The sequence below is a fragment of the Grus americana genome, chromosome 11 (assembly GCF_028858705.1).
Source record: "Grus americana isolate bGruAme1 chromosome 11, bGruAme1.mat, whole genome shotgun sequence".
NCBI lineage: Eukaryota > Metazoa > Chordata > Aves > Gruiformes > Gruidae > Grus > Grus americana.
In genome coordinates, this window is record NC_072862.1 from 22,175,070 (window position 1) to 22,194,307 (window position 19,238).

Consider the following 19,238-nt stretch of genomic DNA (forward strand, 5'->3'; position numbering starts at 1 on the left):
GCTCTGCGGCGGATGCTAGCTTTGCGAGGGCGGGGATGTTTGTTTCTGCCGATACGACCCGTGACTTGGCCTTTGACGTTGCTTGATGACCGAACAGCACCTGGCCTAGCGCGGCGGGGGCGGGGCCTGCGGCTGTGGTACGCCGGGGCCGTGGGCGGGGCGGCGGTTTGAAGCCGGGGCAGCGGCGGGGAAGGCCGGTCGCTGGGCGCTGCCGCCGCTCCCCCTCGCCCCGTGGCCGTTATGCGGCGGGCGCTGCCGCCGCTCCGCGCTCTCCTCAGGGGCGGCGCGGCGGGACGGCCGCCCCGGCTCCCGGCGCTCAGCGGGCTCTGCGGCGCGCCTCCCGGCATCCCAGCGCCGGCGGCCGAGGGCAGCGGCGGCAGCAGCACGGTAAGCGAGGGGCCCGGCCCGGGGTGAGGGGGTTGTGTGCCGGGAGCGGGTGGGACCGGGTGGGCCGTGCCGGTCGCTTCGAGGCGTGCGGAGCGAAAGCGAAACGGCCTCGGGTGGCGGCTGCAAACCCGGCCTGGGCGGGGCGCGGCCTCCCGGCGCCCGAGGGTGTGGTGGGGCTCTGAGGGGCGGCCCGGGCGAGGCGGCCGCTCCCGGCGGGGGTCCCTGCCCCCCCGCGGGACCCGGGAGGCCGTTACCGGGGTGTTTCCTCGCCGGCCCCTGCTTTTGCTCTGTGGTGCTTCACCGAGGAACAACGGCGAGTGGGCAGGAGCGCGCCCGGGCTTCGTCCCGTCCCTTTGTTGTTGCCGCAGGTCTCTCTTGTCGCTAGGAAAATATTCCTTTATGGGCAAAAGGAAAAAAATAGTTAATTTCGTTATTTCCCTGTTGGATGTACGCTGAATTCCCGTTTCAGTGAATTTTTTTCCTCTGTATGCTTAGCAAAAGGCTTTTTTTTTTTTCCTACAGCATTGTTCACTGTAAAATTCACATTTGTAATCTCCGTTATTTACAGATAGCAAAACTAACGTGAAGAACTGTGTTTACTACAAAACTATTACAATATGGTTTCAGTGATTTCACATACCAGTTTACAAAGCCTGAGATAACTACTATACGTTTCCCAGCAAGCCTGCAACCTTATTTGTGTGGCAGTTGGGTTATTTCTGATGTAGTCCTGGTGAAACTGTTGCAGACAGCTTGGGGACAAGGGTTGCTGCAGAGGTTTTTGTTTTTAGATAGAGGGCTGATGATTATATAGGTGAGAAAGAAGAGGGCTTCAGGGGGAGTACTTGCATGTAAAACTGAACAAAACCCAACTGCCTAATTGAAATCCGTGATATTACAATAGGTTTGAAGTGCTGACTTTATTAAATTGGACTCTGTTGGGGAACGTTGGGTTTTCAGATGTCGTTTGTGTGTCATGGTTTTAGGAAAGGCAGCAGTGAGAGCCAGTGTGGCGAGTGTGCCGGTGGCTACGTCACCCTTCATGTAGCGGTGGCAGTGTCCGTCTCTGCTGTACCCAGCTGCAGGAAAAATGTAGCTGATGAATAATTGATGAGGAACAAAGTGGTGCTTAAATAGGCAAAATGCCCTTCTCCCTGTGCGGGAAAAGCAGTGGGCTGGGTTGCTGTCAGCTAGTGCCCTGAGACAGCTTGAATAGCAAAGGCTGTCCCATCTCCGCTGGCTGGAGTCGTTTCTGCGCCTGTTCTCCCCATCGCGCTCAGTCTGGGCGCTTAGACTCTCACTTCTTTTTCATCAAATGCTGAAAGAGAGAATCATAAATCCCAAGAGTCCTGGATTCCATTTTAGGCTTGGGAGAGAAATGAAATTCAGCTTATAGACCCTTTTTGGTCCATCCTTTTCCAGCCTGATTCAGTAACGGTTTCATTGCTCAATGCTCCTCTCTCTGTCTCCACTCTGTAAGCTCATCGCCCAGCTCATCTCTCTTACCCCAGTTAGCCTCGCTTTCCTTTTCCAGGCTCATGAAGTCCAGCTCTTCCCTTCTTCAAAGGCAGGCAATGAGATAAATTTTAGTAACTCAAACAGTATCTTTGCTGGAGGAGGTGCTAACTTTACCAATAGGCATTAGTATGCCCTGTATAAACTGAAGCAATGTATCAGGAGCCCAACACATCTCTAGCTGTAGTCAAACCTGTTGTGGAAAGGAGAAGTACAAGTGACAGCAGGGACAGTTTTAGTATCTAAACATCTTGTGAGGGAGGAGCCAAGTACAACAGTTGCATTCAAGACCTACCTGCTGCTGAAAAAAGATTTTGTTTCTTTTGTTAGGAGTTTATTTTGTTAGTACTCTGTACATTGAAAATACCTGTGAAATAGAGTGGGGTTAAATCAATCAAATGTGTGACTCGCTGGCACAGCAGCATGTATTTTGTACCTCTCTTTATCAGTTTAACTCAATTTGTCCCAATCTTCTGAAAAGTTCTCAACTACTCATAAGGCAAGATAGAATTCGTGAGGCTGTATGCAGATGGAAAAGGGAGTTGTAGTGCTCCTTTTTTTTTTTTTTTTTGTAGGTATTTTAGCTTATGAACATGTCTATAAGGCACATTTAAATGCGCAAAGTTAAAGATCTGTTCCTTCTCTGTGGAGGCCTCTGTTTTCATTGGACTTTAGCTGTTGTAAGCTTTATCAAATGGGCTAAGTAAGGGCATAACTAATGTACTCTTCCCTTTCAATTCCTTCTTACAGCTCAACGTACTGCCATCCTTTGGTTTTCTTTTTGACATCGATGGTGTACTGGTACGAGGAAAGACTCCAATTCCTGCTGCAAAAACAGCCTTTCAAAAGCTAGTTAATTCTCAGGGACAATTCTTGGTGCCTGTAGTGTTTGTAACCAATGCAGGGAATTGCCTTCGCCAGAAAAAAGCTGATCAGTTGTCTCATCTGCTGGGAGTTCCAGTGAGTAGCTTAAATCTTATTTACTTAGTTATTTACTTATGCTGCTCAGTTAATCAGTTCTGTTTTTCCCTTAAGCCCTCTGAAGTGCTTTGCTGGAGGTATTATAAAAGTAAAAGATACTGTCCAAAGTTTTACGTTGGTAAGGGGACTGATTTTTCCAATGGTAAAGCTAATGGTAATGGTATTTCTTTGCAACATTATTATTGTGGGAATAAATGTTGCCTTCTCCTTCTGAATAAAAAAAAAAGTGTCTGCCAGTGACATGAAACTCTCCTCCAGCAAGCTGAATGTCTTCTGTGATAATGTGCAAGGTGGGAGTTTCCTGCCTCTTTTTGATTCAAGTGGTAAAACTTTATTGCCCCCTGATTTGCGTGCGCTGCTGGCAGTAGGATTCTCTGTTGCTGGAGACCGTGTTTGAGCATTACTAAGCTAAAGCCGTAAAGTTAATTCTGCAGTGCCTTTTGTTTCACTAAGGGCCAGCAGCCATGGGCATATCTGTATCGATAAAATCCTGTTTGTCATGGGTAAAATGACATCTCAATTACTTTTGTGTTTGCTTTTTTTATTTAATTTTTTTTAGATCAGTCAAGGTGATAAGTAGTGATTCATAATAGCATCCTTCCAGGATAATAATTTTACTGGGTTTATACCTATTGAAGGAATGGGGATATGTAAACTAAAAGATGAAGGTCTTCTGATACAATTAAATCAATGCTGCAGTCTAGCAATGGGACCATAATTGGAACTAGGGTGGTTCTGATTCTTCTTCCCTGTTTTCTAAATTAATTCGGTGATTCTGTAAAAGTAGGAGAGAAAACCTTGTGTTCATGTTGAATAGAGTAATTCTGGAAGCTGAAAGGGATGTGTGAGACTGTTTCAGCAATGTATTTTTTTCCTGGCATGTTATCAACACATCTTCTAAGAAACAGAAGAAAACAATACAGTAGGGTTTTATGTACATATGTGTGATTGTTTTGTAATTCACAGAACTTGTCACACCTGTGAATTAAATCTATGTATAAATAACTTACCTGACAAACAACAGACTCCTTTTGATTTTAAATCCCAAACAGGTTTCACAAGATCAAGTGATGATGTCACACAGCCCTCTGCGGATGTTCAAACGTTATCATGAAAAATGTGTTCTTGTATCTGGACAAGGACCACTTCTTGATATTGCTCAAGAGTATCTTTTAAAAAAAAAAAAAACCAACAAAACAAACAACCATCTGTTTAAGTTTTTTCCTTATTCAAGTTCAAGGGATCCTGTGGATCAAATGAAGACCAAATATTTCAACACTGCAAATGTAGTAATAAGCAATGGTACTTCTGGCCATGATGTCAAGTTTATGTTTTGAAAATGGTTGCTGCATTGATATTTGCTTCATGGGGAAGGAAAAAAGAAAGAGAATTCTTTTTTTGACTTGTATGTAAATGACAGTTTAGCACAAAGGGTTTGTGGTCTCTTGAGGATGAGAGCACGGCGTTCTATCTGTAATTTATCACATCTGACTTTTAGCTTAGTGACTCAAGATGTGCTCGTAGGCATGCGGCCAGGCCAGGTCCCGATGGTTTTGTAACCGATTTCTAGAGTAGAACTATACTTGAAAATATTTTGCCACTTCTGTACTAACTACCAGAAAGATCTTGAATTATGTTGATACAACGGTGGTATCAAAGCTTCAAACTGTAATTTAATGACCTCAACTTTTGCATAATCTTCGCTCATGCTTCCAGTAACTTCCTTCTGCACTGCTTCCTCTATTGGGATTTTAATTAAAGTTGATGTAAATCATAAGTTATACGAAAAGTGTATACAACTCTTAAGTATGACCTTTATTTCAAATACAAAGATGAGAAGTTGTTACTGAAGGAACATTCCACATCTAATGAATTTTGGCAATTAACTGGGTAAAAGAAAAGTATATTACAAGACTGAATACAAGATATATATTTCTGTTAGATAGCATTTTCATACGGGATAACCTTATCTTAAAACAACTGTGGTGTTAATTCCAATACAAAATCAGATGGCTTAGTATGTATAACTGATATATTTAAATAGCTCTTATTTACATTTGCATTGTAAGAAGTCGTCTTAGTATTGGTAGTAGCATCACAACTGCTTTTTACATAAATGAGCAGGTTTAGTTTGATTACCTCTTGTTAACTAAGCTTAAGTTAACAGGATATATCAGCATATAAAAGCACTAGTGTGCCGATCAGGAGGGTTTTTTTTCCCCTTTCGCTCTTTTTCTTTTTTGATGTGTTTGGGTATTTACCTTAACTACCTGTAGAGCATAATTATACCTGAGTGGTCAGTCCACCATTTTGTGAGACCAAGCTTTACAATGTTTGTCTATCTCGCAGTACGTTTGCAGCTCTGATGGTCTAAGGAAAACACAGACAGTATTTTTCCCTCAACTAGCTTGTGTTTCTTTCCTATAATAATCACACAAGATGTTGTCTTGCTGCCAGATAAACTTCTTTTTATGCTTATGTAAAGATGATCTTGGAGTATTGCAGGTGTAGAGTGGCTTCTTGCTTTTCATCTCATATTTCGATCAAGATTTATATATAACTTCTATCTTAAGATTTCAGACACACAGGTCTGAAATTCAGACTACACAGGTCCGTTCATAAATAATGGAATGATCATCTTTTTATCTCACATAAGAAAGAGTCAGTCTTTGATATGTTGCTTTCATTCCTAAATAATTTGCTTTACCAGATAAACTGCATATGTTAAAATTGTTAAAATGGAATTACTGATTTTTTTAAAGTCTTTTCATATGAGCTGTTCTGTATCCTTAACGAGTATTTCGCCAGCCTTGGTTTCTGTCAACCTATTACCATTGAAACATTGCGGGAGAAGCACCCTTTGCTAGATGTAGTTGACCATGAGAGAAGACCTAACATTCCGGTGAGTGAGTATTTTTGTTTTAAAATTCTTTGTTTGCTCATTAGATGACATTCTATAATAGGGCTCAATATTTAAACCTCTGAGCTTCTGCTGCTGTTCTTTCATTGTATTTTAACTTCATTTTTCTGCTTGTTTGTTTTATTACAGCATTTTCAAGAACAACTGTATTGACTTTTTTTCCTATTGGTCATAATTCTTTAATATAATCTTCAATTCTGTAACTTGCTGTTGTGGGAAGACTTAGAGTTTGAATTAGGTATCTGTACTAAATTCTGTCTTGGAAAGCTTATTAGCTTCCTCAGATGTGTGGAAGATTAAAAAAGCTTTTTCCTTCCATATAGGGTTGTCTTGGTATTGCTTCTAGGCTGTGAGGTTACTTTGATTGTAAATTAATGCTTTGCAGATAACTAATTTTCCTCCAAAGGACTCCCTTTCTTGTTTGTACCATTATTTAAATATTAATAAACACTATGGTTTCAGCTGAATTGTGCAGAATTTCAAAACAAAGGGAATACATACACAGGGAATACATGTGTTTATTGTACGTATTCAGGGTCAGTCTATAGAGTGGATTTTTCCCATGTGATGTCAAGAAATTCTTTGTGATTCATAGAATCCATAACTGTTACATCACCTTTTGCCTTGCTTCTCAACCAGTAGAAGGTCACGAAACTCCTAATGTATTTGTCACCATAGGGAGTAAATCATGAAGTGCAAACTCTTTATTTGTTTAGCAAATATGTGTTATACAATGTATTTTTCTTTCTTAGCAGTGTTAAAGAAAGACATTTCAAAAACTTTTTTCAAATGTCTCGTTAATACTAGAGGCCTCTTACTCTTGTGGAAATATAAACACCCATACTTTCATACACAAGTAAATTAAACAACTGAAGCTTTATAGCTTGCCAGAGAAAGTTAAATAGATGTAGGAGGCTAGCGAATGGAGAACACACAAATTATTGTCTGCTGTCCGTTTGCCACGAGATCTCACTTCAGAATTGAAGTACAAGTTTCTTAGTAAACTGCTGTCGAATGTATACCAAAATAGAAAGTGCCTTTCCTGTCAGTGTTGCAGAAGGCAACTGTGGGAGCTATACTTGAATTTAGTCTGTTAAAAGTAGTAGTAGATGTTTAATCTTGTAGAAAACTTTCACTTTTTTCTTATTGCAGTACCCCCCTGCTGTGGAGCTTCCCAAGATTGAGGGTCAGTTATCTTTATTTAACTTGCAACTATCCATTAATAGATGAAATATCTTTATTGTACTTTATAATCAGAGTTTATTTTTAGATTGCTGGGCACGAAAGTTGGCTGAGATGATTCTAAAATTCCCTTGTTAATGGCATCTGTTGTTAATTTGGACTGTAGCATGTGAGATAAAGCTCTTTTTTTAATGTGTGCAGTTTTCAGCCGTGTGAGTGAAGTTTCAGAAGGTAGGTGAGGTCTGCTTTCCTCTTTGTTGTTGCCTGCCTCTCAAAAATGAAGAATGAATTGACTGGTGTTCAGAAATAATCGGTCTTATTCTTACAGTAGTCAGGACGGTCACTTCAGAGTTGTAGTATGAGAAGCATCTTGTTTCAGCATGCTGTATTCACTCTCATCTCATCTGAAGTACAGGAAAGTAGAAACTGGACTTTAGGATTTAGAAAAATCCATGTCAGATTATTGCTGTAGACCAGCAAAATGTCTAAAAACAACACTCAGATTTTAAGATGAACAAAATAACACCTCTGGATTATTTAAATACTCTATATAAACATAGACTTCACACAGTATGGAAGACTTAGAAATACAATTTAGAAGTTAATATTTTGTGGTGCTATGGAGAAACTTAGCCAAATAAAAATAAAGTAAAATTCTTAAACTTGTAGATTTTGCAGTGGGGCCTTGCTACTTCTGACATTTTCTGTGAATGAATGGGTATGTAATACACTAAAAGTCTAAGTTAAAGTCAAGGTGACTATGTCATCAGTTCACGGTTCAATCAAATTACTTGTTCAGTCTCTTTAGACCAAGTTTTAGCGTCAGAGATTTGGTGCCCTGTTAACTAATTCCATAACTCTATTTTGTAATTCTTGTTCTCCCAGCTGTGGTTTTGTTTGGGGAGCCAGTCAGATGGGAAACCAATCTCCAGTTGATCATAGATGTTCTGCTGACGAGTGGCTATCCTGGAAACCCGTATCACCATGAAAATTACCCTCATATTCCTGTTCTTGCTTGTAATATGGATCTGATGTGGGTAGCTGAAGCACAGTCTCCAAGGTAAGTGCAATTTGAACACGTGTGTATATCGTGATATATTTGGGGTTTCCTCATTTCTTCAGTGAAATTCAATACTTTTGTATAAAATGCTTGTTATAGCTTCACAGTAGCTCTCGGCTTTGAAGACATCTCTAAAGCAATGCACTTTAAGCAAATACTGCTTTATTACTGTCTACATCATCGCATTCAGGAAATCAGTTACTCAAGATAAAAACTGCTTTTAAGCCCTAAACTGTTTTTTTTTTCTCCACTCCCAGAAGAGGATTTTGCCTGAGGGCCTCAGAGCCTCAGTTCAAAGGAGGGGGGGAAGGGGAAAAAATTATCAAAGCCATTGTTTCCTTTCATTAAGTTCTCCTTTGGTATTTCTCTTCCACCCTACAGTTTCTGGTAAAGAATTGACCCTGCTAGTTGAAAGCAGTGACTGGTTTTGAGCTGAGGACAATATAGTGAGAGCATTTTAAAGAACGTAAGAAAAAACAAGTAGAATGCACAGAACAAGGTGGCATGATTTCTGATAGTGGTTTTCTTTGATTTTGTTTTCAATAGAAGGTAGTTCTTCAATAGTTTTGTTTCCCCTCCCTTCCTCCCAGTTTAAAATTTGAACATACGCTGAAACAGAAATTGTTGTTGTTGTGACTGGATTGCTGGCTTGATGTTGGATCAAAGATCTTGTCAGATATCCTTACCTGGATGCAAAGACCACTTCTAATTAGCACGTTGGCAAAATACATGTGTGTGATAGTTTCAGGCTAGAGTAACGCAACCACCATATCTACAGTGAATAAGATATGTAGTTTCAATTGTGTCCTTTGGGAAAGATCCAGTGTGAGGTTCATTTTTTTCCTTTGACTTTGATAGTGTGACAAATTTGCATCTGTCAGTGCTGTTACGTTCATTATTGGAATTAATGCCACGACTAAGTTGTTTTAAGCTGTTGCTAATAATTACTGGAAATAAGTTTATGCTTACTGGTATTTCATAATGCAAAGCAATAAACAGGGTAGAGAGAGGGAATGAAGGGTTAATTCAGAAAAACTAATTCCGTACCACGTTTAAAAGTGCTACAGCTGCTTCCATATTTGTAGCTTTTTTTTTCTTTAAAAGACTATTTTGATTTCTAGGCTATTGCAGATGTAATTTCTTTATTAGTGCACCTCATATATCTCTGCTGGCTTCTGATGTTCATTATATGGTGTTTTGGGGTTTTTTTGGGCTGTAGATACCTGGTTTGAGCAGCTATATTAATCTATGTGCATTAGAAGTTAACTAGCAGGTCGTCTTAAGAACGATCTTATTTATTGTATATAGAATTGTTGTATAGCAACCTTTTATTCTTCTTACGGTGTTCTTGGTAATTGGGTATTTCTTAAGTGATGCATATTAGTTCATCCCTAATATCACACCCTGACTTCAGTAATGAAGTAAAACTGCTTTTTTCATCATGAGATTACATCTTCAAAATTGCTGATTTACTGGTTTGGTTGATGACCCATCATCACTGTTTCCACCTTGATCAAAATAACTGACTGAGCTATCAAGAGCATGCAAATTAGAGTTTGTTCCTTGATTCTCCTTTGCATCTATTTTTTTTTTCCGAGAAACCCAGGAAGTTTTTTTGTTTCCGTATTACAAGTAGGTTTTGGTATACTCTTGTGTTTAAGGAGAGAGAGATTTTCCTTCTGATCCTAACTTTCCTTTTCTGTTTCTCCTCTTTGTTAATTCAGCTGATTCTGTTAGGTTACTGCAGAGAGTACATCACAGGTTAGGCATTATTTCAAGAAGCATCACTTTTGTATCTAGGGTATCTACTTAAATGCAAGTAACACTAACACAAATGATTGCTACTTTTTCAAAGTAGACAAATCTGTTGTGCTGTCCCAGTAATGTGTTTTTATTGTGATGTTTATTGTTCAGCTAATCAGCCCTTAGTTTTCAGTGAAACAGTTGTGGAAACGTTGCGTGCAAACTGAGGGAAATTTGATAGTTACAGGATATGATTTATTCCTAAAAGATCCGAAATAAAGCCATTTTTGTTTGTTTTTTATCTGCACTTACTATAATTGGATTTGTATCTGTATAGGTTTGGGCATGGAACATTCATGGTTTGTTTGGAAAACATTTACAAGAAGATCACTGGCAAAGATCTGAAATATGAGGCTTTAATGGGCAAACCTAGTAAACTGACCTACCAGTATGCAGAATACCTCATCAGGGCTCAGGCTGCAGAAAGGCAGTGGAAGCAACCCATTCAAACTCTTTATGCTGTTGGGTAAGATATTGTGACTCTAACAAGTGCAGCAGGAAATTATTCACAACAAAAATACACAACTCTTACTAGTTTGTTTCTCATGCTGTTGGGACCACCTGACATTCTTGGTGCTGTGGTGTACTTTTTATAAAGTTTTCGAGCCTCACTGTTTATAATCTTGTAAATTAATAATACTCTATGTGCTCTATGTGTAATTTCTTTAGAAGCACAAAAAGTGGTTTATATGCAACTAAGATTTCTCCTGATTTTTTTTAATTATTTTTTTTTATTTCTGTTATAGGCTGTGTAAATCTAACAAAAAGGATTTGCCTGGGTGTTTGTTTTATTAGGTTTGCTGGTATAACGCCAACAAGCTTTGAGTAAATAACAGTTGCTAGAGAATGTAGAGCTGGAATTTATTTGTGAGGTCGTTAAGCTTGGTCATATGCTACTGTGTGTGCTGTCACATCATAGAATCCTTTTCATAGAAAGAGATAAAGCTGTATTGTATTAAAGACTGTTCCAGAATCTCCAAGATGTTTGGAAATACAAGCTCATTCACAGACTGCTAATACCTGTCCTTGATTTCCCCTTCCCTGCTCCGATAGGCGATTTCAATATGTAGAGTTACTCGCTTTTATCATATGTCATGCTTAATGAAAACAGGGTAATAAAATAGCTATAGGATTGGATTTCTTCCTATCTGCATAAAGTTTTGTCAAGTATAAAATAAACTGTTAAATCAAAACCTTAAAAATGTTTTTCATACATTGAAATTTGACAACTAAGATTGCACTGCCAACTAAACTTTCTTATTTTTCCAGAGATAATCTCATGACTGACGTCTATGGTGCTAACCTTTACAACCGCTATCTTGAAGAGAACTCCAGAAAAGGTTCAAAATCCCGGATTCAGGCCAAAGTTGCAGGTGGCAGAGGATCTGCCACTCTCTCTCAGGATGATGAAATAGATAACAGTTGGGAGAATGAATTGGCATCTGCAGCTGCTGTCCACTGTAGGTCTGTTCTTGTTTGTACTGGGGTTTACAACCCTCACACAGAGGTTCCCTTGGATACCAGGGAGAGCATAACTGAAACGGTGTTCCATGGCCACAGAGATTTTAGATTTGATCCTGGTTTAGTAGAACCGGATCATATTGTACCAGATGTTAATGCTGCTGTAGACCTGGTCTTCCAGCTGGAGAACTTTGCACCCGATTGAGATGACATGATTTCTTAAGGACTACTCAGTGCTATGCTTTTCTTCCCAAGAAATAAACTGTGCTTTAAAATTATGCCACAAACTGCTGCTTTCTAAAATTTTTAACTTTTAAATTAATACCATCTTATATTAAATATACTTATTATGAGTATATGTAGGTATATAATATACTTAATATAAGTATATTAAATATCAATAATGCTTTTTAAAATGCTTTGAAATATGTAAATTCTTGCTTTAGTTGCCCTTTATTGTCCTCCTATTCATTATGTTAGGTATTTTAATAGCAATTTTTCATAGTAGGTTATGCACATTACTGGTACTTAAATTCCCACATGACAGTACCTCCTTTTGGTAGCTGGAAGATTTAGCTTCTAGGCATTGGGGATCTTGAGGATATCAGACTGTGGTGCTTGGGTCATTCACACAATTACAAATTGGCCAGTACAGAGCACAACACGTATTACAGCGAGTAATGAGTGCTCTTTCAAATTAGAGCAAAGTTGAAGTGTGTTCTGCTATGTCGTGCTTGCTGACACGTAACCCTGCAGCCTTTTTTTTGGTCTATTTTCCCATGTGTCTGGACCTGCTATGGCTTCTGTCTACTCTGACATGTAAAGCCTTAATAGAAATGCCCATGTAGGATGGAGAAGGCTGACGGTTAACACTGATTTTGGAACTCCAACTAAGCTGAACTCACTGAAGTAAGGAAAGCGGCTAATATTGGGTGTCCTGTGTGGCATAATACCTGGCCTTTTTGTCTCTGCCTTTTTATCTGCACTGTTTTGAGGAATTTAGAATTTTAGAAAGCTTTAGCAATTATGTTTCAGGCATTTCTGTTGGTTGGACTCTTCCACTGAATGACTACTGTTTGGGCAAAAAGTGCCTAGTAATTTACTTGAAGCTTCATACCACTGTGGTAATTAACCTGCCTTCAGTGTAATATATGTCATCTTGTGTCAATGTTGTATGTTGTTTGGCTCATGGATTTTATAGCTGTTCATTTATAAAAAAAAGTAATTTATTTGGTTATTTTTGTAAAATATGTTTAAACTTTTTCATCCAAAATATGTCTTTGAAAATAATTTTGTGTTAATTTGTTATAGTATATGGTGTACTTGTGACATAAGCTTGGAAAACGTAAACCAATTAAGTGTGTTTAAAAACAAAGTCAACTTACAAATATCACTTAATATCACTCCAGGGGCTAGTCAGGTTTTTATGGTTGGGGTTTTGTTGGGGTTCTTTTTTTTTTTAATTATAAATTGTTCAAACAAAAACTTGTGGGTCTCCAGTTTTCCCAACTCCTTGCAGAACTAGCAGAATGCTAGCTTAAAAGCATTGATAGGTGGTGGCATGAAGTGAAATGATTTCCTGGTCAGCTTCTTCACTGCTTATTATCCTGAAACCAAAATCTGAAAACTCACATCCCAAAGAGAATGTTTCTGCTCTGAAGCCAGATGTCTTTATGTTGTGTTTTCTCCATTTGCAAACCACTGTAATCCCCCTCTCTACTATCAGGATTGTTGATTCATTCCCTCATAATGTTTCATAACTAGCTTTCAACATATCTTGCTGGATCCAGTTTAAGGACTGTTCTAAACAGTGTATTTCCTGTTTCTTCACTGGGAAAGTATTACAGCAGCACATTCTTGCCTTTTTTAATTGATACAATAAACAGATATATACCTGTTTCTTTAGCACTTTTCTGTAATATGGCGATTATTTGCAAAGTATGCCGAATATTTCTAAGTAAAGGTTGTAGTTTTGTAAAACGTCGGGGTGACTGAAGTTGTGTTGTTTCAATACTGAAGCACGTTGCAGAGCTCTTCAACTGTTACCGGAAAGCGGTTTCAGGCTGTTGGTGAAGCAAGGAATAAAAATGTAAAAGTTGGTAAAGAACAGAAAATGTTCAATTTGTTTCTTCTTTTTTCCACCTAGAATATGCATGAACACTTGAAAAGGCTCATGAAGGAACTGTGTATAATACTTTTTTAAACTTCATCCCTCATGGAAACATTAATTTATAATGCATATGTAGAAAAAAATACTGTTTGGCTGCTAATCAGGCTGCTATTGTTGTTTAACCGAGAGGAAGATAGGTTTTCAGTCTGTATCTTAGTCCATTTAGGCTATGTCTGCATTGCAGGGGTGTGAATGTTGCCTGGTGAGTCTGCTTGAGCTATCATTAATTTGATTCTTCATATGAATGCATGACTGCGTCCCAGTAGCGGACTGGGAGGCCGCTAGATTTGTAGCTGTTTAAGCACAAAAAAAATAGGCAGTTGTTGCCACAGATGGTGGACAAAGATGATTAATATATATGGGTATTAGTATACAACACAAAAGAGAAATGTTAGTGTAGTGGACGCTTGTGGTATAGCGGTGAGCTAGGCAAATATTTTGTTGATGTATCATGAAAAATAAATGTTTTAGGAAGGATTTGAAGGAGAATAGTTACTGTTGATATTTACCTGGAGCTCCTGCTAAAGGTGAAGGACCTCACAGCAGCCACTTGCTAGATGTTCCCACAACTTCACCACAGCACTGAGCTAGGGGCATTGGAACGAGATTGTGGGTTCCCTAATTAGTACTGCAACCACGCAGCATTGATCTAGCTCTAGAGCCTGAAAGCAAGCTGCTTCCTCAGCGACATGTTCCAATGTTGATGTGCACCAAGTGCTTACACCGCACTTAGAATTTTGAAATATTGCTGGTGTTAGGGGTATAGCAAACTCCTTGCCAGAGGTGCCTAGACTTTGCAAAATGGGTACAAAAGCATGTGTGTTCCTCCCTCAGGGAGTCCCAATCCAGTTTATGCTTTTACTTAAATTTCTGGTGAAAATACTTGTGCCAAGATGCCACTATGTGACTTGGGTGAACCTTCTGTTCCTCCTGCTTTACTGAATTCATACTGAATTCCAGCAAAAGACTTGTCATCTTTATCTGTTTATTAATGTGACCCCTCAACAAGCACACATCGTTCATTATATTATTATTTAATCTCTTGCAAATTAAGATGCTACACTGACAGACTTCTATGTCTTTGAATTTTGTGCCTTCTATTCACTCAGGAAGTGGTACAGATGAGAATTTTTTTTGCAAAGAAGTGTCATAAAACATTGCATCAGAGTTAGCACTGTAATTTCTAACATTTCCTGCTATGGTACTTTAAAGTGAAATTTAGTGATTGTTAGTAATGAGCTAAGATGTGGAAATCCTTAGAAGAAATCTCAATCTCTAGTACTGGAAAGGTGTTTTTTTCAGAGTTCTTAAGGAAAGTTGAGTTCAAGAAAATGTTCTTTCTAATTATTCAGCTAAGAGTGAGATGAATGAATGCTATATTAGGTAAGAAAAAGAGTAAGACTCTGTCCTAAGTTTTGCTCTCCTTTCCTTGAATGTCCTCTTACCTGGATTTTCACTTACTACTTTAATATGTTTTCAGCTTTGGCATTTATCTCTTTGAAATCAACAGTGTTTCCCACCTGGTATGTTCAGTGTATTTCAGTCACAACATAGGTAAGCTATTGGATTTTAAAATACTTCATTCACATTTAAAATATACTGTTAAACAGCGACCAGGATGTGCAGAAACGTCACTGAAATCAGTTTAAAAAAATTACTTCTGAGGATCTTGCTGAAGTTTCTTCTCAGTAGAACTTGCCCTTTGTTTGCATAGTAGTGTTTTTATTCTTGATGCCTTTTGTTCTATTAAAAGAACCCACCTCAACCTTTCAAAAATATATCCTGTACTTAGTTTTACTAATACAAAATTAACAGTATTTTAAACTCCAGTCATGTATTGTCTTCAGTATCACATGTTTTTCTTCAGGAGGATTTTTCAGTTAGAGGAATGTATGAGACTTCTATTTTAAGAAAAACAAATTTACAGATATCTCCTCTTCAATATAAAAAAAATACTTGCATTTAAGATTAATCACATCAAAATTTGAATACTCTTAAATGTAATGAAAGGAATAATTATTTTGTAGTAGATCTTATATTTATGAAATCAGTCTCCCACTCCTATTGATACTCCTTGTTATGGAATAATCTTTTCAAATTGCAGATTTTTTTAGTAAAAGATCATATCAAGATGTGAGTAATTCACAATAATGTTGCAGTGTTTTGTAGTAGTTTACTTCTTTCTGTAAACTGCTCAATAATTTTTTTGTCTGGGACAGCAGCATAAGGAGGGCTATGTCTTACGTTCTTCAGCAACACAAGTGTGATGATATGCTGTGATATGGCATAATCGAATCATACCTAGAAAAATTAAGCTTAAAAATATTTCAGCAGTAATAGGAGACACCTCAATCCCACTGAAGCAGTAGTGCAGACATACCCATAGAGGACCACATGCTTTGGTAGAGTTTGAGGTATTTAAATCTGTTCAATTCTGGAAGGATACAGGAGAAGGTGTGTGGGTTTGGGCTGGGCTGTTGGGGGTGCAAAGGTGTCTGCCATGACACGTGGCCCAGCTTCGCTTCTCCACTACCATCGGCAGGTTTTGAAGGGGATTATTTGCTGCTTCGGTGAATTAACCTGGTTTTTGGGCAGAAAACAGTGCAATACTTAAAGTAGAAAGTAGTTCTAATTTATCTCCAAATTAATGTCTCATTCTCTGAGAAGATATCAATGGCTTATGTCCTGAAAAGCTTCAAAAATGTAGTTGTCCAGGTCCATCTCCCATGAACGTGAGGAGATATTAATAGGTAATTTCCTTTGATTTTCACACAAATAAACTGTTCTTTAAAGCTGCACGTGGCTTTCAATAGCCTCAACAGAAGTCATAAGCATTTCTCGAAGGTATTTATTTCAGCAAAGTCCTGCTGCAATCCATGTCCAGGTGGGAGCTTGTTTCACCCCTAGGGAATTACCCCCTGCCGTCACCTCAGGAACTCTGTAGGTGTGAGAGTGGACGCTCCCTTGTTTTGAACACACAAGTATGGGGTGTCTCAGTAAGAACTGGATTTATCTGGGAAGCGAAGGGATAGATACCTCCCCTGATGGAGACTGCCACGGTGTTTGCTACGGGATTCCCCAGGTGTAGGTGAGGGCTGGCGGATTTCCCTCAGCGCCCGCGGCGGGGGGCGCTCTCCGCCATCTTGGCTTTACCTCAGCCCGGCTGCCGGCGGCGGCGCTCAAGGCTGAGGTGTGGAGCTGGGCGGGGGAGGGAAAGGACCCTCTCCTGCCTCCGTTTTGTTCTTTATTTTCTTTTTTTTACCTTACCCCCCATATCACAGAAGTAGTAAAATGCAAAACGATTGTCCCCACGCACTTCTCCAAGGCTCAGGGTATTTCGAGTTCTCCAACTCCGTGGAATGAACTCCAGCTTGGTAAGTGGTAATAGGGGCTTGGCAGACCCTCAAAAAGCCAACATGCTTAAAAAATAGCAGGTGACAGTGTTCATTCATAACTTTAGCTTCCTCTCTTCACACCCTTTCTTGTTTTCAAACAATTGCAAAGCACTTGGTAAGTTTTTCCTGTCAGCAACTGAGAAATTGTGCCTCAGGAGTCTGAGAGATGAGCTCAGAGTTTGGTGCTCTTGAAACCTCTTTCAGGTGCTTGGAAAGATATGTTTACCTTGCAGTTTTGCTGTAAATGGTTTCAAATTAATCAGAATTATGCAGTTTTAGTAAGAGTTATGTTTTATATTCAGGGTTATTCAGTGCTTTATAAAACAGACAATTGTTTGAGCTTTCTTCAGCAAGAAAATAAGCAACTGTGGCATGGAAGTGACACAGTGCAGGTTGTTTCTGTAAAACGTGGAAAGGATGCACAGTTCAAAGTCCCTGGAGCGTTTGGGTTTTGTTCCATCAGTGGATGGACGGGCTCGCAGGGTATCATGCCGTGCTTTCTCAGCTCTGGATTTGCAGAACTTCAATGTCAGCTCTTTGCCAGCTTTTTCTCGTTCGAAAAAATGTTTCTAGGTGACGGAAGGGAGGAATACTAACAAAATGATTCACAGAAACATTGTGCTAAACTTTGACTTTTTCAGTGTAACTTATTTTTGTTCCCAACAGCTAGGATTGAATCTCAATTGAGTCAATTAATTGTTCAGAGTGCAGCTCCAAGCACAGTATCTGTGTGAGGTGGCACCAAGACATCTACCTTTGCAATGATTGAATACAGTTTTCTATGAAGTGCAAATACATTTGAAATTCATGTACAGGTATGCATGGCTTTAAATTACACTTAATTGCACAGGCAGTGAAAGTATGTGAACCAGCCCAGACCTTTGGTTCTGTTAGCTTTCCACATACCCTGTCTTCTTTGTGGTGGTTAAAAGCAAGAATGCTGGGTTATGTCAAGTGCACTGTAGCTGTTTCATCCCCCCACCTAGTCTCACCAGGGATTAAAGGAAGATGGAAGAAGTGACCTGAATATCACAACACACAGAAGGTAGTTGCTGAAAGAGGTAGAAATCTCTTTCCTTCAGTGTCATGGGCAAGAAGCCAGGATTACAGGAGTTTCTTTAAAACTCAGTGGTGTGCTTGTATGTTCTGTAGCTTGAACAGAAATGGGTACTAACAGTCTTTATTGTATGGCATCACTGCATATCTTACACAGTCTGTATTAAAATCTTTTGTCTATAAAAGGATGAGCTCTTGGGTGATGAAAGACATCCTGTTTTCAACATTGACTCAAACAGCCTGCACGTTCAAAGTTTCAGAAAAGAGTGATTCTGTGGTCACTTCTGTAAATAAAATAAATCAGTACAGATTCACTTTGTGTAAAGACAAGAGAGGTTTACTTTGTGTAATTAATACCACCTGAGACTCAGCTGTCTTAATTAAAAGTTCTCCTCCTTGCATTTTGTTGCTCTTGTATGCCAAGCTCAGAAGCCAGTATCAGAATCTAAGATCATGCTAAACACATCTTTCAGTTTAACACCTAGCTAGGTTTACTGCAAATTTACCTATTGACCTTTTTCTGAAGCAGAAGCAGCACTTGTTGTATAGGTAAGAATAAGAAATGGATTTTAAAATAGGACTTGGCTCTCATGGCTTGTTTTATGGAAGCGTATCTGTGAATATGCTTTCTGCTAGTTTAATAGCTAAGTTCTTGATCATAGATGGGGAGAAAAAATAATCAGTGAAATTAGGCTATTAAAAAAAAAGAGTATTTTTTTCAGTTTATCTCACTGACAAGAGAAGAAAAATGGTTTTGATGTGTGTAGATCTCCTGTATCCAAACTATTCCACATTCCTAGAGAATTCAAGTAAGGGTTCCTAGCAGTGCAACTAAGAGGTCCCTTTAAACTGTTTGCCATATGCACTTACAATAAGCCAACTAAACAGTTGTCATGATTGTTTTCCAAAATTAAATTCAAAATTTAAGTTACCAAAAGAGATCTGTTATTGATACGTATTTTAATTTGCCACACACACAAATGATCAGGCAGCAGAGATCAGAGCAGAGTTTTGGGTTTTTTTCAATGTGTGGGGTTTTTTTGCGTTCGCGTAACATTTTATGACTGGTTTAGCCTGTTCACATTTTCAAGGGTGTCTGGGGAGATTCTGGCCACCCACCTCGCTCCCTCGTCAGTCAGGGTTGTGTGTTCTGCTTGTCATAGAGTGCTTTGGAAGATGACCTGGGAAGCAGCTATGAAACTAGTTAGTTATATCAACGCAGGTGTGTGGCCTTTCTGCTCTGGAAATATTGCGAGACCTTATTAGCAGCAAGACAGGCAGGTTCCAAGGTTCATTCAAGGTGTCTTA

The 19,238-nt window shown here is 39.1% G+C and overlaps 1 protein-coding gene across 1 annotated transcript; it reads left to right on the top strand.

The window, feature by feature from the left end:
- Positions 1-167: 167 nt before the first annotated feature.
- LOC129211184 (haloacid dehalogenase-like hydrolase domain-containing 5) lies at positions 168-13,410 on the top strand. The gene is made up of 8 exons (XM_054837821.1): positions 168-387; positions 2,653-2,862; positions 3,936-4,048; positions 5,692-5,785; positions 6,956-6,989; positions 7,871-8,045; positions 10,126-10,314; positions 11,118-13,410. Exons 1-8 carry the CDS (start codon positions 241-243, stop codon positions 11,512-11,514), a joined length of 1,359 nt encoding a protein of 452 aa, XP_054693796.1. The 5' UTR covers positions 168-240; the 3' UTR covers positions 11,515-13,410.
- Positions 13,411-19,238: the final 5,828 nt, after the last annotated feature.